Source organism: Xiphophorus maculatus, chromosome 4 (assembly GCF_002775205.1).
Source record: "Xiphophorus maculatus strain JP 163 A chromosome 4, X_maculatus-5.0-male, whole genome shotgun sequence".
In the NCBI taxonomy this organism is placed as follows: Eukaryota; Metazoa; Chordata; class Actinopteri; order Cyprinodontiformes; family Poeciliidae; genus Xiphophorus; species Xiphophorus maculatus.
This window is the reverse complement of record NC_036446.1, coordinates 12,848,621-12,876,188: the sequence shown is the minus strand read 5'-3', so window position 1 is coordinate 12,876,188 and position 27,568 is coordinate 12,848,621. Positions and strand designations below refer to the sequence as shown.

The following is a 27,568-nucleotide window of genomic DNA, read 5'->3' as shown; positions in this document are numbered from 1 at the left end:
TGAACTTCCGGTTTTTGGTTTGGTGCTTTTATTTTGATAGGATAACTTCCGCTTTATGTGTCATCGAACGTCAGTTTAACGACAAAGGACGGAAGACGAGTTGTAACGGAGTTGAAGTGTAACTTATTAGCAGCTCCCTCGATAGAGGCACACAAGGTATGTTTATTTTGTAAATAAGTATATTTTTAATATTTATTTTAAAACTGTGATTCTTTTTTTTACTGTATGAAATAAGTAGAGTATAGTTTTTAGATATTTTTAGTTGTAAACGTTATTTTTTGAGTTAGCAACGTTACGGTTAGGTCCTGTAGCTTACACTGCGTTTGTGTGTGTGTGTGTGTGTGTGTGCGTGTGTGTGTGTGTGTGTGTGTGTGTGTGTGTGTGTGTGTGTGTGTGTGTGCATACAGTACAGCTCTTACGGTGAAACTAAGGGTTTATTTTCGTTTTATCTATGATACATACAGATTCACTAACTGAAGGGCTCCAACCCAGCAGGATTTTGACTAGCTCTAGGTCTTATGAAGGAAGAAAGTCGAATAAATACCTGCATTAAACCTGTAAAAGAACCAATAGAATTTTATAGGCTGACTTTTTAAAAAAATAAAAGTTGATTTATGTGCGTTTCTTCTGTATGCTGGAATCAGTTTCCGGTTCACAGTCCTCTGTCTGTGCCAAAGACGCATGTAATCTGCGCTCTGGGAGCGGGGCCAGGCTGTGCACATGCAGTGTCGTAACTCTACTTAAACAGATTGTAGGATTTTTTTTTTATCAAGTCAGACGGGCAGCTGGTTTGAGAAGAAGAGAAAGTTTCCTCCTCGTACTGCAGTTATGACAAAGCTTACAGGGTTTTTATTTAAATTTTTTAAATGCAATATTAGAAATACATTAAAATACGCAAGTAATTACATTCTTTTTTCAGATAAGGAAATAGATATTTTATTGAAAGTGAAATAACAGCATTAATTTAGTGTGTCTTGATCATTTGAAGATACATCTGCAGCTAATAAAAATACTTCTATCAATACTTTCTGCTGGACTTAACATCAATACAGGGTAGGGATACTCTATTTGTCTATTTTTTGGATTAACTGATTAATATCAGATTTTTCTTTTTTACTTTTTACAAAATTTGAACCAGGTGAAGCTCGAACTATGCCACTTGAGGAGTTTTCGGTAGAATATTTTACAGACAAAAGGTTTTTTTTTTTATCTTAAATGCAAAATATATATACTTTTTTTTTTTTACCCCTCCAGGGAGTCTTTTGTGGGCTCTAGTGTCCCTTATACGACAGTAGGCTGACAGAAAACGGGGAAGGAGAGGGGGGAAGACATGCGGCAAATGTCATCGGGTCCGGGAGTCGAACCCACGACGGCCGCGTCGAGGACTCAAGGCCTCCAAATACGGGTCGCGCTAACCACTACGCCACCACGGCACGCCAAAAATATATGTACTTTTTGTACAGTTTTGGCATAATTACTGCTGTAAGTAAGTTTTTTTTCAGCAAATGGCCTTTTTTGAGTGTATACTCCAGTTAACAATTAATTGATTACTAAATTAGCTGATGATTATTTTAATAATCTGATTCGATTCGAATACGATTATTTTTTGTCAAATAAAAGCAACTGGATTGGGCTAGATTACATTTACTGAATTTGAAAAATACCCGTAAACTGTGGCATTTTAACTATACTATACTGTAACAGTCTCCTATCAGCCTTTGCACAAATGCAGGCCTTTAAAATTCACAAATAAATCCAGTTTTTTCATGTATTTGGTTCTTTTAAAGCAGCTGACCGCTGTGGGAGCCCATTCGCCTACACTTTACACCTCAGATTTTACAGACCCAACAGAAACAGGCCTGTGACTGACTTTCTGCCCAGTTAATCCAAAGTTTCAGCAACCAAACTTATGAAAAAAGTTGTAACAAACCCAAAGCTCTTGGGTTTCTTGTGCTTTTTTCTCCCTTCTGTTGCTGTGTTTCAGCTATAAAAGGTTGGTTTGATTTATCTTTGCTTTCAGCCTGGTGTGGGTGGAGCAGCAGCCCATCAAGATGAGCTAAAAATAGCTAAAGGCATCCAACACCGTCCCTTGGATTGGTTTGAAATGGCTCGTTTCACGCTTTCCCTGTTGCCTGTTTAAATGAACCCGAGTCCAACGTCACGTTTGAGTCGCAGCCAAATCTGCTGCTCCCTCTGCTGCAGACGTAGCTTCACTGGACGGGCCCAGGCTGTGGGAAGCAGTCGGATCTGTGGCCCCCTTGTGATATTCAAGGCTGTGTTGGTGCTTCCTCCTGTCTATCTGTGGAATATGTGGATTGTTTGTGTAGATCATCACAAGCTGCTGGCTGTCAGCTTTGTTTGCTCCTGACGCGCGCTGTCTCACCTGTCATCCTTCATCTCTTCTCTACGTCTCTTTCTCGCGGCCACCCGTTAACAAGATGGCAGCCGCAGACTGTGGCGATGCTCTTACAGGTCAGAGTTCTCCTGTCGGTGAATGATTGACTCAGCAGTGTGTAAACAGAGCAGCGCCTGAATATCTGCAGCCTTGTCTGGTAATTGGTGAAGTCAGGATGCTGCTCCTGTCTGCCGGCTAATTAAAATGCAGGAACACGACAGAATGAAATTACACCGTGAGAAGTTCAGTGGCAGGGCTCGGACAAACTGTGACAGCAGGCAGGTCTGTGACTCCACGCTGAGGCTTTTCAGTCTCTCTTTGTTGTCTGACTACTGAGCTCTCATTAGCTTTTACTCAAACAGAAACGGTACAATGTGACGGACAAATATTATTTGATATGTTTAAGCTGAATCCCATGAAGTAGATCTAATTTCTAATACTGAGTGTGCTTGATTACTGACACGATGATTTAATGATCGTGTGTGTCACTGAGGACTGAAGAGATGAAACATGAGGGAACTAGGCCTGTCACGATAACAAACCTGGCTGGACGATAAATTGTTCCAGAACTTATTGCGATAAACGATAATATTGTTGTTTTGAGGCCATTTTCAGGTAATAATGAGATAAAAATGCAAGAACACGTTCTGAAAGAGCTTAAATTGTAATGAACCTTTAAACACTGGAACTGGAAGACATATTAAATATCCAAAATAAATAAGGAAACAACAAACAAAATGAATTATGAAGTATCTGTAAACAAAATTAACTTTCAAAACAAGGGATAGTTGAACTCAAAGCACCAGACTGACGACTTTTATCATTCAGTTTTTGGTAGAGAGAGAAAAATAATAAATCAAGCAAATGGAAACTATTGAGTTTTTTTAAATTTATTATGTGATTAATTGATTTATTGTTTATTGTGACAGGACTAGAGACAACATATTCTGGTGACAGACTTTTGCGGGCCAATGAGAAAATTCATTCATCATTTGTCGTCTAAATTTGCACAAATTAGTTTCAGTCAATTTCTCTTCATAAATAAGAGCAATGCTGAAAAGTGTGGCATGCAGCTGCTGTTTTTTGCATAACCCCTAAACTTTGCATATCTAGAATCTGAAACTTTTGCCTGTTCTGTTGCAAAGTAGTCCAACTTCCGTCGATGGAGAGCATTTGTGATCATAAACGTTAAATATTTGCCACATATTACCGTTAGCCTCGTCTCACATGAATATAAATGATCAAATTTTCTTACCATCTCTGCCTGTATATATGGAGTCGTTGTCCTGGCGGAAAGTTTAATCCACTCCACTATATTTTGCAGCTTTCTGCAATGTTTTGTTTTTTTTCAACACTGTGTGTTTATTTAGCTCCATCCTAACCCTACTAAAAACATTATATCACTGAACTGCACACAGTAACTGCAATTAGTAATATTTTCAAATTTAGTGACTTCTTTGGAGGGAGAGAAATAAGGAGAGAAAATAGTAAAAAATAAAATTTCAAATAATGTCAGTTTTATTAATACCCTTAATTGAAATATATTGAAACAATGTCAAATCAAAATTCTCTCTGGTGGACTCTGTTTACTCACTCAGTATTTGAAGGCCTGTTTGTTGCTGATTTTATTTAGGGAGTAAAGCTGACTGAATACAAATGATTACACAGGATTTTTATTTTAGTTCCTTATTATTCATCACTTCCTGTTTGCCTGCCACATAAAATCCCAAATGATGGCATTGATGTTTGTTGTTTTAGTGTGAAAAAACACAAATTGTTTGAACACACTACAAACTAATGACTGCATAAATATATATTTTTATTCTTCAACATACAACATTCCTTCAAACTCTTGGTCATTACTAAGAAAGCTTTCTCCTTCTCTCACAGATGAGTTTTAGGGTGAGCGTCTGTTTCAAAGGGACTGTACGTCATTAAAAATGTAAACTTTTATGTGCCTGAAGGGCTGCAGAGCAGGAAGCAAAGTGGCTCCTCAGCCTTCATTAAAACTCTTCCATCTGCTTCTGTAAGTGCAGCCTGTTGAACACGTCAGTGAGGTTTAATGCAGAGCCGACTTTTGGCCGTCATGCATCTCAGGACTGACAGGCTGCGTGTTCGGGAACGCAGCAGCGCAGCAACGTGATGCATCCGTGCATCGAGGAGGGCCCATCAGGACCAGGCGTCTGAATGACACATAACAAACAAGCCATGGATCGTGATGACACAAAATCCAGTGTTTTAACAGAGAACGAAAACATTCCAGCTCCCTGTGGGTTCTTTAAACACATCACCAAACATTAATGTCATTTTAGAGTCGTGTAGCAGCCAACTCTGAGCTGCTGCTGCTGGAAGTCCTCTGATCAGGAAACTGCAGCCAGAGGTGTGTTGAAATTTATTACTGCATGACGGAGGGAGCAGTAATAAACTTTTGATTAATTACCAGTAACGAGCATGACAAGAGAAAATGATATGAGAGGAATCCTTTATCGGCTTTATTTTTGGTTTATTCTTAAATAAATTGAACCTAAATTCACTCTTTGCTGACTTTTATACTTTTATCTGGATCCTATCTGTTTCTACAAACATCCCAAGCGCTTTTCTGGCAGTAAGTTGCTGTTTTTTGGTGCCTGTAAAACTTCCCAAATGTTAGTCACATTTAAAGGGCGTTACCTAGCAACCCCAGCCAATCCCAACCTGTTACCTAGCAACCCCAGTTAATCCCCGTTACCTAGCAACACAAGCTTAGGTCCAGCCCGTTTGGTCAGCTGGTTTTACCTCTGTATATTCTGTACAATGGCTGCTGGACAAGTCGTCTGTTTTGTTGCTGACTTAATATCCAGAAACAACTCGCTGCGTTCTTGTTAGTTGTGCAGGAGGCTCCACTTCTGCTTTTCAAAGATGTACAGTTGTATAATTTGTGTATCTGTTTGCAGACATCTTTACGTTTGAGTGTAAAGGTTGACTTGAAGGGCGTGGCCAGGAGCAGCTCATTTGGATTTTAAAGGGGCAGTGTTATGTAAAATTGACTCTTTTTTTTAGCATTATATCACGTTATAATGTCTTTCCCTCATCAAAAACATACCTGGGGTGTTGCTTACGTTCTTTCATGCATGTTTGAGAAATCCTTTAATCTCTATTGCAACCATTGAGCCTTTGAGACGCAGCTCCTCCTTGGAGCTGCAGTTTCCGTGTTTCCGCCTAACAGAGCAGCTTTTCCCCGTGTCCTTAACACTCAGCTCCTTCAGACCAGCAGCAGCAATTAGCAAACACATCTCAGTGAAACGCTGGTAAAAACGTTGTTAAAGGGTTAACAGAGGAGCCATGTTGTGACGACTTCCTGAAGGCGGAGTTTCAGAAAGAGCAGGAGTTTTGAGACAGAGACCCAATTTCAAGGCAATAAATTAGGGAGTAAAATTTCTTTTAAGTCATATTTGAAATATTTACAGCATTTTTATAACCACTGAAGGTAACAGTTAACAAATTGTGCTATAAAATGGCAGTGTAAACAGATAGTACTAACACAGCTCCTTCTGAAAGGAGCTCAACATCGTCAGAGCTGACCAGACAGAAATCTAATGATCTAAGAATGATTTTGAGCACAAACTTTAATGAACATATTACCATCCTAACCTGTTCAAGGAAGAGTAATAGGTCACCTTTAACTGAACCCTATAAAACTTGGCTCCACAGAGGTTTACTTGTTTACAACGTTGGTTTAAAAGCTTGTAAAAGTGAAGGAAGCAAAATGCTTAACTTTATTGATTGAAATAAAAATAATTATAGGAATTGGTTTTCACCTCTGCTTCTTCTTACCCTCTGGGTTTTGACTAACTCTGCTGCCTCAGAAAAATCAAACTGATACCCGTTTACAACCCTCAAAGCTAAATGCGAACCTTGACCTCTGCACTGACGCCCCCTGTATGCTGACTTTTAACCTCTTGATGAGAAACCAGAACTTTGAACTTTGGATTTTTATGCTCAATACACATCAAGTACTAAAATGATTTTTGGAGGATCTGTCAGGCGTGTTTCCTCTGAGGGTTTTTTGTTGCGTTGGTGTCCAGAATAGATGTTCGAGTTTCTGCTTTGCATGAAGCATTCCGGAATAGACCCACAGTTAATGTCAAAAACTAAAATAGTGGTTTCTAAAACCTTATTCATAAATGAACTGATAACAAATATTTTTGTCTTGTTTTGTGGCGACCTCTAAATCCTATCTTACCCCGTCTTTTAACAACCCTGTTTTGTAAAGCTTATTTTTCTTCCTGAACTTTGATTCAAGCCAGACTTCTAATTATTCATGCGGTTTTAATGTGCAGAAGTTTTTAATTATTTCTTAATCAGCAATTCTTCAGGCTTTCTGAGAATTTTCTTTGCACTTTGACTTGTTTTTTGCTCATTTTTCAAAGCATTACTGACCATGACAAACGAGTTTGAGCTTAATAAATGGTTAAAGTGGAGGAGAAATAAAATAATTAGATGTAAAGTATATTGACAATAACATCCTTGTAGAAAAATATTCAGACAAGTATTTTTTTGTGATGTCAGAGGCTCTGTGTCACAGCTGCTGTGCAGTTTAGTGACACAAGTTACACTTTTTAAAGTAAGTGGCATCCAAACTTATAGTAGATGATGCTTGTTGCAAAAAAATAGGCAGAACTGAGAATGTATTTTCAAGAACAGTATTTGTGTTTGTGGTGCTGTGGATGCTGTACCAGGCCATCACAGTCATAAAGTTGCATAAAAATAAGCAATAAATAGATTTTTGGATCATAGTCTTTATTGTTATACTAGTACCACAAAATAATGTGACCTCTGTTATCTACCCCTGCAATTTGTGATATCCCTTTGCAATCTTTTAGTTAATTGTTTGATTTAAAGTTTACGTTTACATCAATGTCTGGTGAATAATGAAGTCGTTTTCTGTTTTTATATTCTCATTGTTTGTGTGTAGGATCCAGTTCTTGCTTTTAGCTCGGCTGTGTGAGCCGACTTAAACCCAAACGCATAGATTACCCTCGCTTCCTCACAACCATATGTGATTCCCATCAAGGAAAAACACTCGTTCCCCTGCTGATTTACAGGAAGCTGTTCTCCTTGTAGGGTAAAGAAAACATTTATAGACCTAAAGCTCCCTCTTGTTCCCTGCACACACACCAACACACTCCTGTTTTGTGAGATCAGGGTTGGTGTGATTTTTAGTCTTTATCTGAAATCGGATGATGTCAGTGTTGTCGTTTTTATCTGCTTGCCTCGCCTGATGTACCTCATTAGATTCTCCTTTGACCTCTTATGCAATATTCAGTTTTTGTACATTTTAATGCTTCCATTTAAAAAAAAAAACAACCAATAAGCTGTTTTCTGGCAATAAGTGAATGCTTTTTTTGGTGATTGAAAAGTGAGCCGTTTCAAAAACCTTCTGGTAAGTTATATTCCGTCGTTGCCTAGCAACCCCAGCCAAGCCCAGCCTGTCACCTAGCAACCCAGTCAGAGTTCCAGCGGTAAAACTTGGCTGGTTTTACCACTGTATGCTGTGTACAATGGCTGCTAGAAAAGACAAGTGTTTTGTTGTTGACTTACCATCCAGAAACTACTTGCTGCATTCCTGTCGGTTGTGCAGGTGGCTCCACTTCTGCTTTTCAAAGATGTCCAGTTGTATAATTGCTCTTCTGTTTGCAGCCATTTTCACGTGCAAGTGTAAGCGTTGCATATTTGGATTTAAAGTGACAAGAGGCTTCTGAAATTAGCTCCAAATGACTTAGAAGGAATTATTTTGTGCAAAATGAATATAATTTGTATAGGCCATCGACCTATCGTAACCTGGTCAAGGCATCCTAATAAGTCACTTTTATCACACCTGGTTCTGCAGTTTGATCAAACGACAAACCTTTGTGTGTAATAAGCTTCATGATGACATGTAGTTCTCCTTGTAGCTGTAGTAGAAATGTTAGTATTGGCTGTAGTCAGTGGTGACTGAGGAGGGACTATCAATTACTGTTGGCAGCGAGGAGGAGGAGAAGGAGGAGGAGGATGGCTGAAGGAAAAGAAAGGAGAGGAAGCAAGTGGTTGATGAAAGAGTTTGTACAACTGAATTGAGGATTTCAACAGCCTCACCCGCTGCGCCCCACCACCCTGACCTACTTTCCTCCTCCACTGACACGCACTCAGATGATTCAGCTTTTCTCCCGTCTCCCTCCCCTCTCCGTCTTTCAGCCTCACCGTTCCTCCTCGTCTCCCCGCGTCCTTTGTCGTTTTGTAAATTATTTCTGGTTTTGTGTTTCCAGCTGGGTGTTCTCTGGTTTTCTGAGGGTTTGATGTGAACTTGGCCTCTGCCAAGAGCTGGTTGTTTGAATTGATTGTCCCAGACTCCCACCATGTAACAGGAGAGGAATGAGCAGCTTTCACAACGCTGAACAATCGCCATCATATCAACATTTGGCATTTTGAAAATCGCACAGACTGGACTCCACATTTCTTTTCAAAGTGGTGATTCAGTTTTTGAGTGGATTGAGTACACGACCAGATGATGGTGTTATGACTCCGAGTGCTTGTCACTCAACACATGGTGGATGTCTTTACTTCTTTTTTTTGTCTATTTTGTTCCTGGACATTTTTTCGGAATTAACTTTTCTATAACTTTTGTTTTTATTGAGGCAGTTGGCCATTCAGTTTTGCTAACTTATGTGTTTTGGATGACTTTTATTATTTTTCTTTGAAATTCTGGAATCTGTGTCCCATTGATGTTTTCTTTATTATTTTTTATTGTTTTGTTTTTTAGTTTCTATTCTATAGTTGATTTTTTTGCACTGCCCATTACTAAAATATTCTCAAACTTTCCTAATTTAGGACGGTTAAGATTACTAAAGTAATTTTCATGTACTAAATACCAGAATAATTACAGATGTTTTTCTTCTTTGTAAAAGTTTTATTTTTGTTGGATTTAGTTCAAATGTTTTAGGTTTTTATCCATTTGGAGGACCGATTTGTGAACAAGCTTTTACTTCCTGGCTGATGTTTTGAGACGTTGCTTCCCACACATTCCTATTTTCATCCTTCCATCTCTTTCGGGAGATGCAGATAAATGCCCCCACATCCTGATGCTGCCATCTTGACACTTCAGATTTGTCAGACTACAGGATGTATCTCTACAGAAAAACAAAATCTTACCAAGTATTTTCTTGTCTGAATTCTAGTGCAAATTTCTTAGTACACCTAAAAGACAAAACTAACTTACAATTAACTTTTCAGGAAGATATAGGTGCTTATTTTATGTTAATAATCTCTTAATATTGAAGAAAACGTTTTAGGTCCACTGGCAGATTATTTCACTTATGACAGGGGAAATATGTCTTATTATAAGTGAAATAATCTGCCAGAGATCTAAAACCTTTTCATCAATTATTGACTTAAAACAAGCTCCTATATATTGCAGAAAAGTCACTTGTAAGCTAGTTTTGTCTGTTTTTTAAGTGTACTAAGATATTTGCTCCAGAAACTAATTCTGTTTTTGCAGTGAATTCTTGGCTTCTGAGTGAATTTGCAAACTGTTGTTTGTGCTGCTTTTGGAATAAATAGCTTCTTCCTCTCTAAGTGGCTTATTGTTTCTGGACTTGTTTCATTTGGGATAATAATAAAATGAGCTTTAGTCAGCATCTTCAAAAGGTTTTCAGCTTTTGTTCTTCAGTTGATTCACAGATTTGGCACCCAAACGCCTTGAAGAAGGGCTGATGGCTAAAATCTGCATTTACAGCTCATAGATTCCAGAATCAAATGCTCGTTTATTTTTATTTCCAGTTTCTCATCGAACTCCTCAGCGTTCTGCCGTCCGCTGTGAATAAGCTCTGCAGCGTTATTGTTTCTGCTGTCCTGTCCGGCTGCACCGCTGGGCAGAAACACAGAGGCTGCTGTCTGTGGCTCTTCTCACTGAAACATGAAAAGACTGGTTGGCACTGTAGCGTCAGCAGCGCTGTTTACTGTCGAGAAATGAGCAGGCAGTGGCGCTTGGTAAACTTGACTAGCAGGCCGTTTTAAGACTCGGTGAGTTTGTTTCTCCTCCCTTTGCAATGCGTGGCTGCTATCAGCGGTAACTCCCACCTCCGCCTCAGCCCACTCCTGTATTTGCATTTAGTTGTAGGCGGGTATGAAACGATTGGTGCATATTTTAATTTTTGCTTGGCATTGTCAGTGTTAGCCATATTGGAGATTGTTTGTTGTAGATATGCAGCCAACATTAACAAAATGCCTCCATTTGCTTCACATTTTATGTCCTGTGAAGTGCCAGTGATTCAGTTTAGTTGCTTCTTTAACTTATTGTAAGTACAACTCTCTTCAAAGCAACTATTAAGTGAGTTGTGAATACTGTAAAAGTGATAAAAATGCTTGAATTTCAATTAGATGTTTTTGAGGTTTGGAAAGTCTTTTAGTTCTGTATAAAATCCTTGAAAGTGCTTAATATTCAAACTTTGAAATAAAGTGCAATCTAACATTTGATTAAAAGCCTAGATTTGGGAAATATTTTTTACAGTTAAAACCAGATCTTCTCATAAACCTAATAAAAAGACAAACACTTTTTTTTTGTCATTGTCTGAAGGTAAATCAGACCAAACTTTTCTTGCTTTAGGTTAGTAAATGCCAAAAACCTTGGTGAAACAAAGTTATTGGTAAACAATTTTTAGAGATTATTTTGTAACTTTCTTTGTATTTTGTGTTTAAGTATTTAATTTGAGCAGGAAGGTAATTTACCTTAACATGATTTGTTTGGATTGTTTCATTGTAATTAATATTTATTATTCCTAATGGTTAAATGCATTATTGTAATTGAATTAAAGTCGAATTACGTTAAGCAATGTTATTGAAATTGGGGGATGTTTTTGTTAAATTTGATTTTTAGTCCAATCCGGTCTATAAGTTGTGTGCGTGAGATGTCGAGACATAAAATTTAGTTTCCCAAGACATTATTAATGACAGTAATAATGATTTAAAGTAGTGAATTGAAATTGACTTCTTTAGTCCATTTCTATTGTTTTCATCTTAAAAGTTTGGTGCTGGAAAAGTTTGAAAAGTGCTTGTATTTTATTGTGGGGAAAAGTTTGTAAATCCAGTGACTGTAACAAAGTGAAGTGTTTATCCTGCAACAATCTCTCACCCTTTTTAAAAAATAGCCTTAATGAACAAAACGTATCTCTATAGAAAATGCTTTTTTTTCTCTAAAACCTTACAGCAAACTTAATCTTTCCTCTGATTTTGTATTTAAAAACCTCATTGAAACTGAAGATGGCTCACTTTGAGTAACTTCCACACTGAAGAGTGTTGTTCATCTGTTGGCTCTGGTGTGTGTAGGAGATACTTCTCCACTTTTTTCTAATAGACCATAAAAATCAAACACACACACTTTAACTCCAGTAAAGCATTAAAGTGATAATTATCAAAGTTTTTTTTCTTTTGCTTTTTGAATCTGATGCCGCAGATTTGTTCAGCTTTGAAGAGACAGAAATAAAAGTCTGTCTGGAACAGGAGCTGTCCAGGCATTGAGCTGCAGCTGAGCCGAATCAGTGACTAAAAAGCACAGCTCAAATCTCCAGAGAGAATCCTTCCTCCAACCGTGTGAGTGCTTTGTAAATGATATTTATAAAAACTATTCAGAAACATTTGTTTTATTGACAGAAAAGCATCAGATATGTCAGTAAATAGTGAGAGTTGCGTGTGCAGAAACTGTGACTGGGATGTTTGGCAGACTGACAAATTAAAGTCGCTCACTTGATTGAGACTTCAACTCCGTTAAGCGGCGTTACGCTGAGAAAAAGGGACAGGAACTGATGTTTATGTAGTAGATTTGATGCTTTGTTGGAGTTTGTCTGCCGATCTGTGTGTGTGTACCTTTCTGTGCACGAGTTGGTGTGTGAGGAGGATGCAGATGGGGTTTCGGGACAGAGTCCAGCAGGCACAATTGTTCCTTTGAGAGAGAGAGAGAGTCTAGTATGAGAAAGCTCAAACACACACACACACACACACACACACACACACACACACACACACACACACACACACACACACACACACACACACACACACACACACACACACACACACACACACACACACTGGTGAGACTTGTCACAGTTTGCTCAGTCCAATCTTAATTCTGAACCAAATGAAGGCTTCAGGGATTTCTTAGGGACTTTACTAGCCGCTCTTTCCACATTTTTGTGCATTAACATTTTTTTTTTCTATCTAGACTTAAAAGCAAAGATAATTTATTCCTCTCAAAAAGTACTATTGGTGCACACATGTTTAAAGCATAGCAGCTATTTTATGCAGAAATAAATCTGAGGAATGTCTCTTATCAGCTGCACTAGATTTGGAAATACAGCTAATCCCCAAATCATTCATTGCCCTGAAAGATTTAGACTTGACATGATCTTAATTTTACCCACATTCTTTCTTCTAACACAAAGTAATCCTGACTTTGTAACAATAAATGGTCAGAGCACTCAGCATTGATAAGCTGGGTTTATTGCTAAAATGTCAGTAAAGAATTTTCCATTGATTTGAATGATTTTTTTCACCAACCCTTTTGAAGAAAATCTGAATGAACAGATCTATTTTTCCAAACTTATTTTCCTTTTGAGAGATGGCGGTTTCATTTCCAAACAAACAAACAAACAAACAAAAAATCTGAAAAGCATCACTTAAAATCTAAATTCTGGGCTTAACTGTATTTGTACATCATCACTCCTTTGTTTGCTCTGATATGTACAGTCAGATTGTAAAACCTTCCTTTTTCTTTGTTTTACACTGGTAGAGATTGTAGATGAAGACTCTTTAATGCAACAAGAGGAATTATGTAATAACACACAGTCCACTCGTTCAATATGTTCTTCTTACACCTACATGATAAACCTAGAAATACTTGAGTGTTTCCTCCTTTTTCTCAGCTCTGTTGTGTCACTCTCATCCTCATTTTGCTCACGGAAGGTGAATAAGTTCACATTGTTCTGCTGTATTTCCCCGCAGCAATATTTAACTGGGAGCAGTTATATAAAGTCAAATCTGGCACAATGTGCTTCACAAAGAAGCGCTACGCTCTCACTCGAGGAGGATATGATGCTGATGCGTTTTTGATAGCATTGTGCTGTTTATCAGGTAGCAGTGTATTTGTACATCATGCAGCGTCCCGATGAAAGCTGAATCGTGAAAAGCACGCGATGGGAGAGCAAAGGGAGGAAAGTTGAGAATTGATGAGAGACGAAAAAGAGATGTGTGAAAATGAAGTTAGAAGACACAGAAAGAAGGGAGGAAAACGTCAGTAATCTTCAAGGTGATCTATTAGCTTTCCTTGAGTAGGTTAGGATAGATCTATGGGCTACACAAAACATGTTCACTACATTTTTTTGCAAAAAAAAAATCATTCTTAGATGGTAAGATTTTATTCCTCTCAGTTCTGCCTGTTTTAAGCTCCTTTCAGAATGAGCTGTTATAAGGTCTCTTGTCGCTTTAAATCACAATAAACGGCTGCTGGCCACGTTCCCCCAACTCAGCATTTACGCTCAAATGTGAAAATGGCTGCAAACATGCACAATTATACAACCGCACATCTTTGAAAGTGTAAATGGAGCCTTCAGCATAACCAACAAGAGTGCAGCAGGTGGTTTCTGGATGGGAAGTTGAGAACAAAACTCTTGTCTTTTCTAGCAGCCATTATACAGCACATACAACAGTAAAACCAGCTGACTAAACATGCTGGAGCTCTGCTTGGGTTGCTAGGTGACGGACTGGGGTTGCCAGCTAATGGCGCAATGTACCGCAAATGTAAAATTTTTTGAAACAACTCATTTTCCAGACACCAAAAAACTTGAGTATGTTTTTACTTTGTTTTTTTAAGGACCCAAAGGAAAGTATAAAAACTTACAAAATGGGAATTTTGCATAACAGATCCCTGTTATGATGACATTTTATTCCCCTTTTAAATTTACTGCAAAAAGGGGAAAAGTCAGTTAGATGCTGAACCGTATTGAGTGAAATGAGGGCAAATGCCAGCAGCTTTAATCTGCCTCCTCCACCCCGTCACATATCCTCGCTGTCCCACTGCGTAACGACACCCCACTTAGGGCTGTTTTCAAGGCCTTGTTTCCTCCAACAAGCTTATTTTCTCTGCTTTCATCTCTCCAGTTGAGCCGCTGCCAGAAGATGCTATTATAGCGTGTTCTCTGCGTGTTTGTGGGCCTGAAGACAGAGCTGTGATTAAAAAGGAGGAAAAAACATGACTTGTTCCCAGGTTCTTTCGTCTCTTGTTCAAGCAAATTTCAGCAAGAGCTGGAGGCGATCAGAGCACAGTGGGGAGCCTGAAGTATGGATATTAACCAGGGCACACTGAACTCTTGCAGCTGATTCACTCGCGGAGACAGAGCAGTCGCATCATTTTGCAGAAAATGCATCCTGCACTAACTCTGTTGTTATTGCGCTTCCGTTTTGGAGAACATTAAGGGTGCGTTCACACCAGCCCAGTGTAGTCCACTTAAGCAGAACTCTAGTTTGTTCACTAGATAGTCCAGTTCGCTTGTGGAGGTGTGAATGCGAAATCCAACTCTGATGCAGAACAAAAAAGCAAACTCTGGTCTGCCGAAAAACCTAGGGCTCTGTTCGATTAAATTAAACTCGGTTGCGAGTTCACCTTAATTGCATTCTGGGTAAATGCAACCAAAGGAAACGCGCTACTCTAGTGCTGAAGGGAGAAATGGCTTGTGGTGTTTGGCGAACGACAAAATCTCCACTAAAATCTGATGCCGCTCAATTTTTGTTTACATTTCGTGAAGAAGGAAGTTGTGCTCATGTCTTCTTCAGAGATTTTCATGTTTTCTTCAGTGGTTCTTGGTACAGCGCCCCCATAGGCGAGGAGGGGAACAGGCTTTTCAGTTAGTCTGGTTCGATGACACAATGCAGTGTGAAAATGTAACAAGTGTTGCATTTTGAATTTTGGCCCCGATGGAACTGAGCGTTCCAGACTATCAGATGTGAAAACACCCTTAGTTAGCATAAAGGCACCGACTGAAGGTCAGGATCGGCATTTGATAAGTCAGAGGTTGGTGATTTTTTCCTCTTATCTATGTCGGCAGTGCCCTTCAGACTTATTGGCACCTCTTGTAAAAATGTGCAAAACCCCTTGAAATATCCTCGGCTTTTGTTGCTGCAGCAGTTCCATCAAAATAATTTTGCAGGTTTCTTTTGTAACGTCTACTTTTATTTTCTTTAAGTAATGTGAGTTTTGACATCTGTACTTGTTAACACATGGCATTTTTTTTTTTTTTATGTGCAATGAAAGTACAGAGGCATTTTTCCCGTAGCTACTCATTAAAATGGGTAACATGAGAGAACATTCTGTCCAAGAAAGGCAGATTGGTGGTGATCGTTAAGTTAGAGAATAGTTACTAGAACAAAACTATTCGCCAGTACTTGATCATTTATTCAGTCGGAGTTATAAAACGTTTAGGAGAAGCCTTATCTGAGGGAGAAGAAGAAGAAAGGGCCGCGGACTCTGGAAATATTTAAAAATCTTCCTCATTATAGTTGTCTACCTATGTGTATGTATGTGCTCAGGATTTCTCGATGCTTGCATTTCAGCAGACTCTTTCGATTTGCAGTAGAAACATTATTGTGCAAATATTACTTCTTTAAGTGTATTAATCTCGTTGAGAATGTTCTGTGGCTAATTATGCTTCTTTGAACAGGGTTTGGCCTAAAACCTGTTTACTACATTTTGTGCACAAAATCATTCCAGATTTTTGTCTGGTCAATTTAGCCTATTTTGATCTCCTTTCAAAATGAGCTGTTTTAGGGCGTCTCTTCACTTTAAATCAAAATAAGCTGCTGCTGGCAACACCCTCCAACTCAGCGTTTATACTCACACATTATACAAACCTCTTTTCTGAATGTAATTCAACAACAAAGCATTCGTCCTTGCTAGGAGCTGTTGTACAGAGGTAAAATCATCTGATCAAATGTGCTGGAGTTCCATTTGGGTTGCTAGGCAACGGGGCTGGGCTAGGCTGGGGTTGCTCGGTAACGGGACAGTGCCCATGGAATGTGACTTTGTTTAATTTTTTTGTCTTTATTTCTTATTTATATTTAGTTTTTGTACATCACAAATAAACTTGAATAAACTACTTGGAACATCAGTGGGGAAAAAAAATGTAAAAAAAATTTGTGAAATTGGATAATTACTCAAAATCAGATCTGACATGTTGGACATAATTCAACTATTTTGTCCAACAGTTTTCCAATTTAATTCCAGATACCAAAAAGCATCAACTCATTGCCAAAATATGGCTGGTGGGGTTTTTGGTTGTTTTTTTTTTATGCGTGGTCAAAATGTGAATTTGCAGAATAGGTCTGTTTTGGTAGGAATTGTCAGGTAAGAAGTTAACTGAATTTAATGATTACGTTTGGGTAATAGCAGGAGAGAACATTTGATTTCTGTAGATTCGTCTTGAATTGGCCGGGTTACGGGGGGTTGATGGCGGTTAAAAGGATCCGTTTTCCACGCTGCTACCGGAGGTGATTGATGGCTGTTTCTGCTGTGGTGGAAAGTCATTTCTGCTGCGTTTTTGATGTTTACCCCAGCAGGCAGGCTGGTTAAACACATCCTCCTTTCAGTTCAAGTGGCAAGGAGAAAAACAAAACAGACACATCTTGCCTTAAGAAGCCTTTTCTCTGGAAAGCTGTGGTTTGATTCACAGATTTGTGACTGTGCTTTGAGACTCTGTGAGATTTTCCCTCTTCTCACTCCGTCGGGAAGTCAAAGTTGGCCTGAGGCTGGATATCATATCTGTCTGCATATGGGGACTTCAGCAGGACAGATGCTGGAAGTCGTCAGGATTTGAACCTCAGCAGAGGAGATAAAGAACCGGATCAGAACCGGCGCTCAGCCTCCAGGCGAACGCCTTCCACAGATGGCGTTTCCCTCTTTGGGCTTAGTCATTATTAACACATATGACACAATAAATAGGACTCCTAGACTACCATCTTCATGCAGCATATTGCAGCAAATGTAATAATGCCGATGTGTTGGTGAAGGGTATTTAAAGCGTACACATTTGCTGGTTGTCATGGACTACTTTTAATGTTTGCACAGTGACTAAAAAACAATTTATTTGATTAATTCAAGCTTCAGAACTGCCCTGAAGTGTTTCAGACCTGGTTACACGGCCCTTTCAGTAAACAGCTCTACAATAGTTTTCTTTCCAGATGAAGAAAATTATTTGTTTGTTTGAATTGGTGCATGAAGCCGTACAACTAATCAGAATATAATTAAAAAGTTCATGTATTCCACTAATTCAGTTCAAAAAGGGAAACTTTTATAATAGATTATATAAATTAATTATTCAGTTATATTTCAAGCATTTATGACTGCTTCTCTGACTATGCTTTACAGCTAATGAAAACAAAAAAAATCTTTTTCAGGAAATCTGAATATTACATAAAACTAATGGAAAAGTTAGATTTAAAAATAATTCACATTATGGACATGTTATGTCCTACACTATCACTGTAGTGCAAAGACCTCCTCCCCAAGTTCACAAATTGTTATTCCTTAAAGAAGCCGGTTATTTAGGATGCTGAAAATCAATGGAAAGTTTATTGGAAGGAAAATGTGATGGGGGGGATAAAAAGGAACAGAGAAAACCAAATCATTAACAGGATGGTGAAGCAAAACCGGTTCTCAGTAGTCTGGGTGAGGTCCACAATTCACTAACTAAAGGAATAAAGAAACAAAAAAAGCCTCTTTTTAGACACTAATCCACTTTTTATGCCAAAAATTAAGAGAGAAAGAATAAATTACAATGTCTGTTTGTTCAAATACTCTCATGTTTTCATATTCACATTTCAAAAACGGGTTCTACATTTATGAATTTGGTTGTTTTGCTTTATTTCTCTTCTTTTTGGTGGGTAATATTGCAGAACAATTTTGGTTCTTAAATGAACAAAAAAAAATGCAATTCCCATTTTTTTTTTCTCTGTTTAGACATTTGCAAACGTGTCCAAATGTTATTTTCTCACATTACTGGATACTTGTGTCCATCAAGTCGTTGTTGCAACTTGACAGTTTATCTGCTGCCTGTTTGTCTTTTGCTGCTGTTGTGATGGATTTAATCTACAGAGAAAATCCCATCATTGGCACAACTTGACCTGTCACACATGATGTAATCTGATTTAATCCGATTTGTTTTGGTTGAATGGGAATGCTCAGTAGCCATATACAGTTTATCTGACTGAACTGAAGACGTTTAGTCAGAAAACAGTTGTTGGGTGAAAGAGAGAGTCTTTAGTCAGAGGCTTCTTCAAATCCGCTGTAATACAGATTTTCTACAGGAGATGTTTCCTGCCAACAATCATCACCGTCTATAATGGCTATCTGAGGAATTTGAATTGATATGAATTACAATAACATTTAATTTCCCTTTGAGATCAAGAAAGTATTTTTGAATTTGAGTTTGAAATACCTGGTTTCAACAGTATGAACCGTCCCCACAGCATGATCCTACCACCACCATGTTTGATAGCATGATTTCTTTTTAGGACAATCTGGGGTTCTTGTGTCTTTCTTTCACTCTCTCTTCACTCTGTAGCTCTATAGTTAAGTTGTTTTGGGTTGGGTGGGAATAAGCCCATCACCATAAGCAATTAATCAATTAGTGGCATGATAGATCATTTCCATCCAGATCATTAATATTTTTTGATGGGCAATTTTGTACATGGTGACATCACAATCCATTTTATTTTTGGTTTTGGTTGTGTTTTGTTTATTGTTTTTGGATATTTAAAATGCCTTCCAGTTCCGGTGTGTAGTATTTGTTTTAAATTAAAGTTTATATATGCCATTTATAACGTGAAAATGGTTTCAAAACATTATTGTTTTTACATTATTGTTTATTATCGCAGTTATTATCGGGACAATTTATTGTCCAGCAAAATGTATCATAGCCACTAGTATGTTTTATCTGCAGTCGCTGTCTGTCGCTGGTGAACTCTTGACTCGTATCTGCTGTAATCTATCAGCGGATGTGATCAGATTAGAGTGGATTATTCTGATTATTAGGAGCTCAGATAAGACAAGTCGACAAACAAACCTGCAGACAGTTACCTGGGATGTTGAGCGTATGAACCCTCACCTGCGCAAATGTAGTTGTAAAGAAAAAAATCCTGGATCTGTGTGTGTGTTGTGCCGTTCATTCACTTGGCAAAGAAAAAGGCTTAGACATTTAATTTGGTTTCAGTCGACCTGAAACAGGAGTGATTTCTGACATATGAGCGCATTTTCAGTGTTATTATTTTCTATTACATTTCTTATTAAGTCAGTTGTCTTCTCACTTCTTTCAATTTTCTACCCCATTGAGTTAAAACATGAATTTGAACAACTCTACAACTGCTCTTTCTTTTTTGGCCTACATAAATTTTCTTCTTCTTTTGGCGTCTAACCAACACCAAAGCACAGAGATAAACAGGAATAAAAAAACAGGCAGAAAAACAAACCAGTGGGTCTCAACAGGAGAAAAAAGAAGTAGGAAAACAGAGATTCAAGGCCAAAAATGTGCAAAACACTTTAAAAGAGGGTCAGAGTTCTTGACCACAGACGTTAACACTGGGGTTAAAGTTCAGTTTTTATAAAGGCTCACTTTAAAAATACTGGGAGAGATTTGATTTCATACTTGCACACTGGTGTACACTGCAAAAACACAAAATCTTACCAAATATTTTTGGACTAGCTTCTTGTGCAAATATCTCAAAACACTTTAAATAAGACAAAACTAACTTACAAGTAACTTTTCTGCGAGATATAAGAGCTTGTTTTAACACAATATTTCCTTAATATTGATGACAAAGTACTTACTCTATTGGCAGATTATTTCATTTATAACATGGGAAAATGTCCTGTTATAAGTGAAATAATCTGCCAATGGGACAAGTATTTTTTCCTCAATATCAAATAATTATTTACCTTAAACAAGCTCCTATATCTTGCTGAAAAGTTAGTTGTAAGTTAGTTTTGTCTTATTGGGGTATATTTAGTTATTTCCACTAGAAACTAGACAAAAAATACTTGGTAAAATTTTGTATTTTTGCAGTTTAAGGGCACAAATAAACATGAGCAAACAATGATTTGAATCTTCACTAACGTTTATGCAGACATACATAAATGTTTCAAAAGTTATTTTCTAATCTACCCAGTTTGCTTTTTCACCCAAGCTCTAAAATTGTACTTCTCTTTATATTTGCTTTGGCAGCAAAAATCTAGTACAAATAGGGTTTCATGGATTTGGATTTGTCCTTGCACAATTACTAAGCCTTATTTTCAATGTGTGTGTGGGTGTGTGTGTGTGTGTGTGTGTGTGTGTGTGTGTGTGTGTGTTTAAATCAGTCCAAAATATTTAAATGAAGTGAAAGGGTTTTTTTTTATTTGCCTTTATGTGCCGTGACCATCTGTGAGATTGCAGATCCACCATAGATAGCGAAGCCAGACAACAGAGGGCAGAAACGTAGAAAAAGACAAACAGTAACTGCTAGATGGTGGGATGAAAGAGAGATGACGATTAAAAGTACACCAACCTTAATTGTGAGCTGGGTAGCAGCAGCGATTCCTCAGCCAGGACTGCAGAGAAGCGGCACAGAGAGGTATTTTTTTTTTCAGATTTCAGCAGATCTTCTTTATCCTGTCTTAAACTCCCTCAACTCTGAACAGCTGAAAAAAAGGCATCCCCCACAGCATCATGCTACCATCACCAAATGTTAATATTAATTTCGAGACGTTGCTCCCAAAGTAGGGCTGGATGATACAGCTTAAAAACGTATCACAATATAAGTGTTCATAGCATTTGACATTGATAATTGTTGATCAGTTTTTTTTGTTTTGAATATCTGAAGTACTGCCAAACTGGTAACGAGATCCTTCCTGTTTATCCACTGTTTTCACTTCAGGCTGTTGTTTTTTATTATTATTTTCAAGCAGTTATGAGGACAGTGGAGAAATCTTAAACTGCTTCTGCGCGAGTTACTCAGCAGGTTGTTGCTAGGTAACCAAAGAATGAGTGAGTTGCTAGGTAACCAAAGAGTGAGCGAGTCCGTTGATTCCACCAACCTAGCTTAGCAGGCCGTGAGAAGTTGAGCTAAGGTCTTTCCTCTGCCTACATCTGGATCAGAGTTCAGTGAATATTCTATAAACTGAATATTAAGTAATATAACTGAGCAGAGGTTTTACATACAAAAGTACCAGAAAAGTTTGTTTTAGTAATCTACCAGAGTTTTTATGCAACATCTTTAGAGGATATTCACATCAAATAACACAAATGGTACAACACAGTAAGAATATGACTATTCTTCTTATTCTTTACATAGCTACAAACTATTCTTTCTGAATGGAAGTGTATTCACTTTTTTAATAGAAATGTTATCTTTACTTTGTTCTAACACTTAAAAGAATATATAAAAATGTTTTTCAATTTTTTACTTAGTCATAAAATACATTTTATGTATTAGGTATTTTGTGTAATAGGTGTTCCTAAAACACATGTAAGTTTTGTGTTTCATTTTTTTTGTTAGTCTCTCCCATAAAGTCCCAGTAAAATCCATTGAGATTTGCAGTGGTAATATCCCAAATGTGATGAGGTTTAGAGCGTGACAGCCAATATTTACATAATTTCCCTAACTGTTAACATTTGGACCTCACATGTTTCTGATTATTTGAGCACTAATAAAATATTAGAAATGGCATCATAGATTATTATTAGTTGTTAAGATTAGCAACAGCTGAGGAAACATTTATTTTAAGAAATAAGCAAAAACATAAATTTGGACACAGTCAAGTTTTTGTTTTTTCGCTTTTAACGCCAGGAGACAAAAATGATGAGAATCTAAGCTCTTACTGACCCACTTCTGACTGGAAGTAACCACAGCAGGGTGCCCTGAGTCCAAATAAAACAACTTTTACTGTTTAACTGTTTGTCTTTTTTTTTTATCAGAGCTTCGTGTTAGTCAGGCTTATTGTTTCAGAGGCAGCTGAGGGTTGGACCGCTCATGTGATGCCTGTTATAAAAAATTACCTTTTTGCATCTGCTCCTTGTTTTTGCCCCTTTAAATCATGATTCAATCAGCATTATTTATTACATCCAGATGTTGGTGAAGCACTGCATTTTTTCCCCTTCATCTCCTCATGTGTTCTGTCCTGTTGTTCTCGGTGTTGAGCTACAGTTTCCCACAAATCCTGGCGCTCACAAAAAAGCACGACCTGCTTTATATTGCAGTGATTTTCTCTAGCTGTATGTTTTTTATTAGTGTCATTGCGTTAACAGGCTGTACCAAGGATCCAGTGATTACAGGAGTCAAACTGCTGTAACTCCTGAGCCGCCGCCGCCTCGTCCCATTAGGCTTCGCTTCCTCAGTCAAACGAGGCACTGATGGTAGCATGACGCTCTTGGAGTCAATTGAGGTTTTTAATGTGCGGCGGTTTTGCTTCTGGATTGCAGGTCTGACTGAAGGCAGGCTGTACGTCGCAGCAGGAGGAGTAAATAATTAATTTGAAATGGCTGAATGCCATTTAGCTGCATCACTCGCAGGGTCGCGGTGTTAATGCTGCAGGCTTGTTTTCACGCAGTCATCATTTACCGACAATCAGCAAGAGCAGAGTTAATGTTGTTAGTCACAGCTTGGCATTTCCTTCTATATATGGGGAAAAGGCTTGTAACTCGTGCTTCTTAACTGGAAACGTGATGCATGCAGGTTTTTACCTCTCTCTCTTCTAACTTAGAGGTGGTAAAGGCCTTCTATAAAGTCGTACACCAGCGCTGTTTCATCCTGGACATTTCTGAATGTTGGCTTTGCTCTTCGATGCAAAGATTTTATGCATCTTGAAGGATGTTTTAATGAGAAGCTGTGTTTCTATAACGGAGGTTTAGTGTGGAGTTTCCTGTGTAGTTTGGCTGAGCCGTGGGCTGGGAAGCTCCCAGGGATTTAAAGAGACGGATCGGCTTTTGGACGGACAAAGGGAAACTTAAGCAGGGCTGAAACTATTGGTGATTAATCAGTTATTGAAATAATTGTCAACTAATTTAGTAATCAATTAATCATTAGATGCATATACAAGTTCTTTTGGTGAAAAAACCCAACATATTCAGAACAGTAATTAAGCCAAAAATTTTACAAAGCATATACATTTTACTTTTACGACAAAACCCATCTTTGTCTGCAAATATGTTTTACCCAAACTCCTCCAGTGGTATTTTTAGCTTCAACCAATTCAGATGTACTGTATTGAGTTGCTGAGCAGGCAAAACAAACAAAAAAATAATAATAATTTTTTTGGCCTACCAGTAGTTTAATTTTCCCAGTTTTGACCCCCAGGGCAAAAATCTTTGGACACCACTGGTGTAGCCCATAATAATTACAATGATGGAGAAGAGGATATTTTAATTTGTTAAATTTATTACTTAACTGTAGTTGAGTGGATTATTCTGATCTCACAACTACATTAGGTGACGTTTTGCTGGTTTAATACTCATAGCTATGAACGTTAAGCACCAGCTGTAACACTTTAAAGCAAGATCGTTTTGTAAAAAGTTAACTTTTTATTTGCAGCTTTTTAAATGTTTGTCCTCTTTTCCCCTTTTAAAATGGCTGAATCTGACAAACACTAACAGTTTTAATTTTCATCCCACGCTGAGCCTTTACCATCTGTCTGACTCATCTTTTCTAAACTCTCACGAGTCATTATGTTTGTGTAAACATTTTGGTGTATGGTTGTTTTGAATTATGTTCCCACACTTTGTAAATGTGGTGGTTTTGGACTGAGTGGGCTCCGGCTCTTTCCACAGAATGGGAAATAAAATAACTCAGACACAGAATCCAAATGATGAAGCGCTTCTTTTTTTCTCTTGCTGGTGTTGAAAAGGCTTAAAAAATGATGAAACTGAATAAAGAGAAGAAAATTATTTCTCAGAGTAAATACCTGCTGAACACTGCAGTGGTGGCATTTAATCATCCTGTAGCAGTAAAAAGTAAAAGAATGGATCAATAAGACATTTGGAAAGAGGGTGAAGGTGAAAATGAACTAGTGGGTAAAAAAAAAAGTTGAACAGCAGTTTTATTAAACTGAGTGCATCAAGATTGAACAGGGAATGAATGGTACTAATTGCTCTGGCTCTCTGCTTATTGATCCACTGGATTTTAATGTGGATGCAAAGATGGATGGCTCTGTAACGGTGTATGGTAAAGACAAAGGCAAAGGTGTCCTGTTGTATAATTCAGTGAAGGATTATCTGAAACATAAAGATGTCTGGATTTTTAAGGATTTAGCTCGTATCCATGACAGTATTACACCATAAATGAGGTGAAATCTGATAGATTTATTGTCTAAGGGGTAGAGAACTGAAGTGATGACAGAATGGGATAATTTATTTTTAATTATAGTCTATAGTCCAGGGTATGTTTATGTGTAGCCTTCCTATGTTCATCTCAAATTCAGTAGGTCGACTTCATGACAAACTGCAGAGCAATATCTCCTGATGAGCAGTTAGCAGCAGTTAACGTTTGTCAAATTAAACATAGCTAAAATGGACAACATTAATAATGAAAACAGGTTAAAAATATATACAAAACATGGCAAAATTACTCGTGAAACACTGTACATGATTAAATTTATCTAAAATATATGTTAAAATATAATACTTGTAAAGAAAACAGAGTTGATTCTGATACGTACCACAGTTACAAACAGCAACAGAAAAAAGAGGGAGGAGCCGTCACGTACCGGTTACTATGGTAACTGCCAAGAGACAGAACTTAAAGTCTGGAGAAACAACTTGTTGACTAAACAAAATAAATTCACAGGGTAAACACATTTTGGCAAACCTCACATCTATAACGTTGTTAAAATAAAACACTGTTACTTATGCTTGAATGATTCACAGTACAGGAGAGAATCAAGTGGTTTAAAAAGAGAACGTTTCAACTGAAATTTGTCAGATCTTAAATGAAAAAGTAAAATATTCAAGGAAGAAATTATTCAAGCTAATAATGTTCAACAGAGTGTTACTGATGATGAATGAAAGAATAACTACAGGGATGGATGGAGCTTGAGATCCGTTATTTTTATTTTTATTAAAACTAACTCAGTGAAAACACCGTCCACATCATGAAACATGTTGATGGCAGCATCATGCTGTAGGGAAGGTTTTTCTTCAGCTTCCCAGAGTTGATGGGAAGATAAATGGAGCTAAATCCAGGGAAATCCTTAAATAAAACCAGCTGAACTACTGTGTGATGGTTAAACCTGTCTTAATAAATGAATTAATTGCATGAAAAAATGGTCTCAAAACAACAATATTATTGTTTATTGCAATAACTTCTGGGACAATTTATCATCCAGCATCACTTGTTATTGTGAAGATCTAATCACATAAAATAAACCATAGTTGGAGATTGAATGTAAAATGTTCAAGGAGTACGAATATTTCAGACGCTGTACTTTTTCATTCACATTCTGTTTTAAATCAAACTTTTTGGTCTACTCAGATTCTCATAGCAATCTGTTAAATATCTAAGTGGAAATGTCTGTTTTGTGTTTGCTTTCAGGATGAATGGAGCTCCAGTTACTCGTCCAGCCGGGGAAAATCTCACGGCGCCGATGAAAAGGCGCACACCATCGACGCTCTGCCACCAGGTGGGATGACACACCTCCTCAAACGACCTCGCCTCAATGAGCTCACAGATCATCTGTAGACCGAACAAAAACTGAGCAAGAGAAAAACGTGCCAAGCTGTTTACATAATGGTTATTACTTTCTTAGAATTAAAAAAAGAAAACAAATCTAATGTTCAGCATCAGTTGAAGGTAACAGTCTTGGTTCAGCCCAATTGTAATTTTTCTAAACCTCTTTGTCCTTGCACTTTGAAATTCTGGTGCTCATCTTATTATGTAAAATCAATCTTGATTACCTGCAGGTTTTGGTGCAATCTGATAAAGGCGAGGCTGATGAGAACATTTGTTTCCACCTACATTTCCTTCATGTTTTTATTCAAGCAAGGCTCGGTTTAAATGAATGCTGTAGCTTCAGTTGAAGTCTTGATAGATTTTATGCAATTTTCCCCCACACAGTTAAATAACAAAACATTGTGTCACAAGTTGAAAGGACGTGTTGGCAGGATGCAGTTCAGTAGCTGGCATCCATCATGATTTATATCATTTATATATCAACATTGTATTTATGTCCAAGATGTTAAACTTCAACTGGGAATTGCTACACATTCTTGAATATTTGTTGTTTATTTAAAGAAACAAATACAGTTCTTTCAATGTTACACCACATTTCTCAACATTTTCATGTCCAGTTATTTTTATTTGCGGGATGTAAGTTATAGTTATTTATTTTTTAAGTGTGAGAGTGCCTCTAGTTTGTGATGAGACCGGTGTAGACAGAATTAAAACCACCCTGTGATCTCCAGGACAATTGTGCAATTGTTGCTGGATAGCATTATATTTGGGAAAACATAATTTCAGCATGAGGGGAATCATGAGGCTAGTTTCTTTTTTTTCCTCTGCTGCTTTTCTGACTATTTCACCACAGTTCTTACCCCCAGGGGATCATGCTTGCATTTGAATATTTCCTCATTGGTTACAGATTTTTCTTCCATCAACTTGAGAGATTTCGGTGCATAAAACTTCTCATATCAATATTAGTTTCAGTCCTTCTGTAATGGAGAAAACATCCCTGAAAATAATTTTTATTAGCAGTGACTGAATTTAATTGCTAACCATGTGAGCTGTGTGGTTAAATAGAAGGCTGTAGTTAACTAAAATGTTCTCTGTAGCATGTTGATCGTCAGTAACAAACTCACAGGTGTGTATTGGCTAAAATAATCAAGTAATAATAAAGTTAGTTAAAGTGATGTCAATAGCACCTGGCTGTCACTACAATATTGACAACTAACATTTACTTAGTTCGTTCAGAAAGTTAAGTATAGTATTTATATCAAAATTTGCTAAAGTGCTACTTTAGATTAAATTGCTATCATTAGCATGAGGGATATCACTAGCATGATGCCCTCCAGTAGCGTTCTCCATGTAGTATGCAAACACTGGATAAGCTAAAATTAGCTAAAATGCTAAGGTTAGCATGTGGGCTATGACCAG

General features: G+C 37.6%; 1 protein-coding gene across 1 annotated transcript in view; it reads left to right on the top strand.

Annotated features, from left to right (window-relative positions):
• The window catches only part of galnt2 (polypeptide N-acetylgalactosaminyltransferase 2), a 74,965-nt gene that overhangs the window by 12,587 nt on the left and 34,810 nt on the right, over positions 1–27,568 (top strand). The window contains exon 2 of the mRNA XM_005804218.3: positions 26,012–26,099. Coding sequence (XP_005804275.1) covers positions 26,012–26,099 — 88 coding nt within the window. The remainder of the gene's footprint in view (positions 1–26,011; positions 26,100–27,568) is intronic.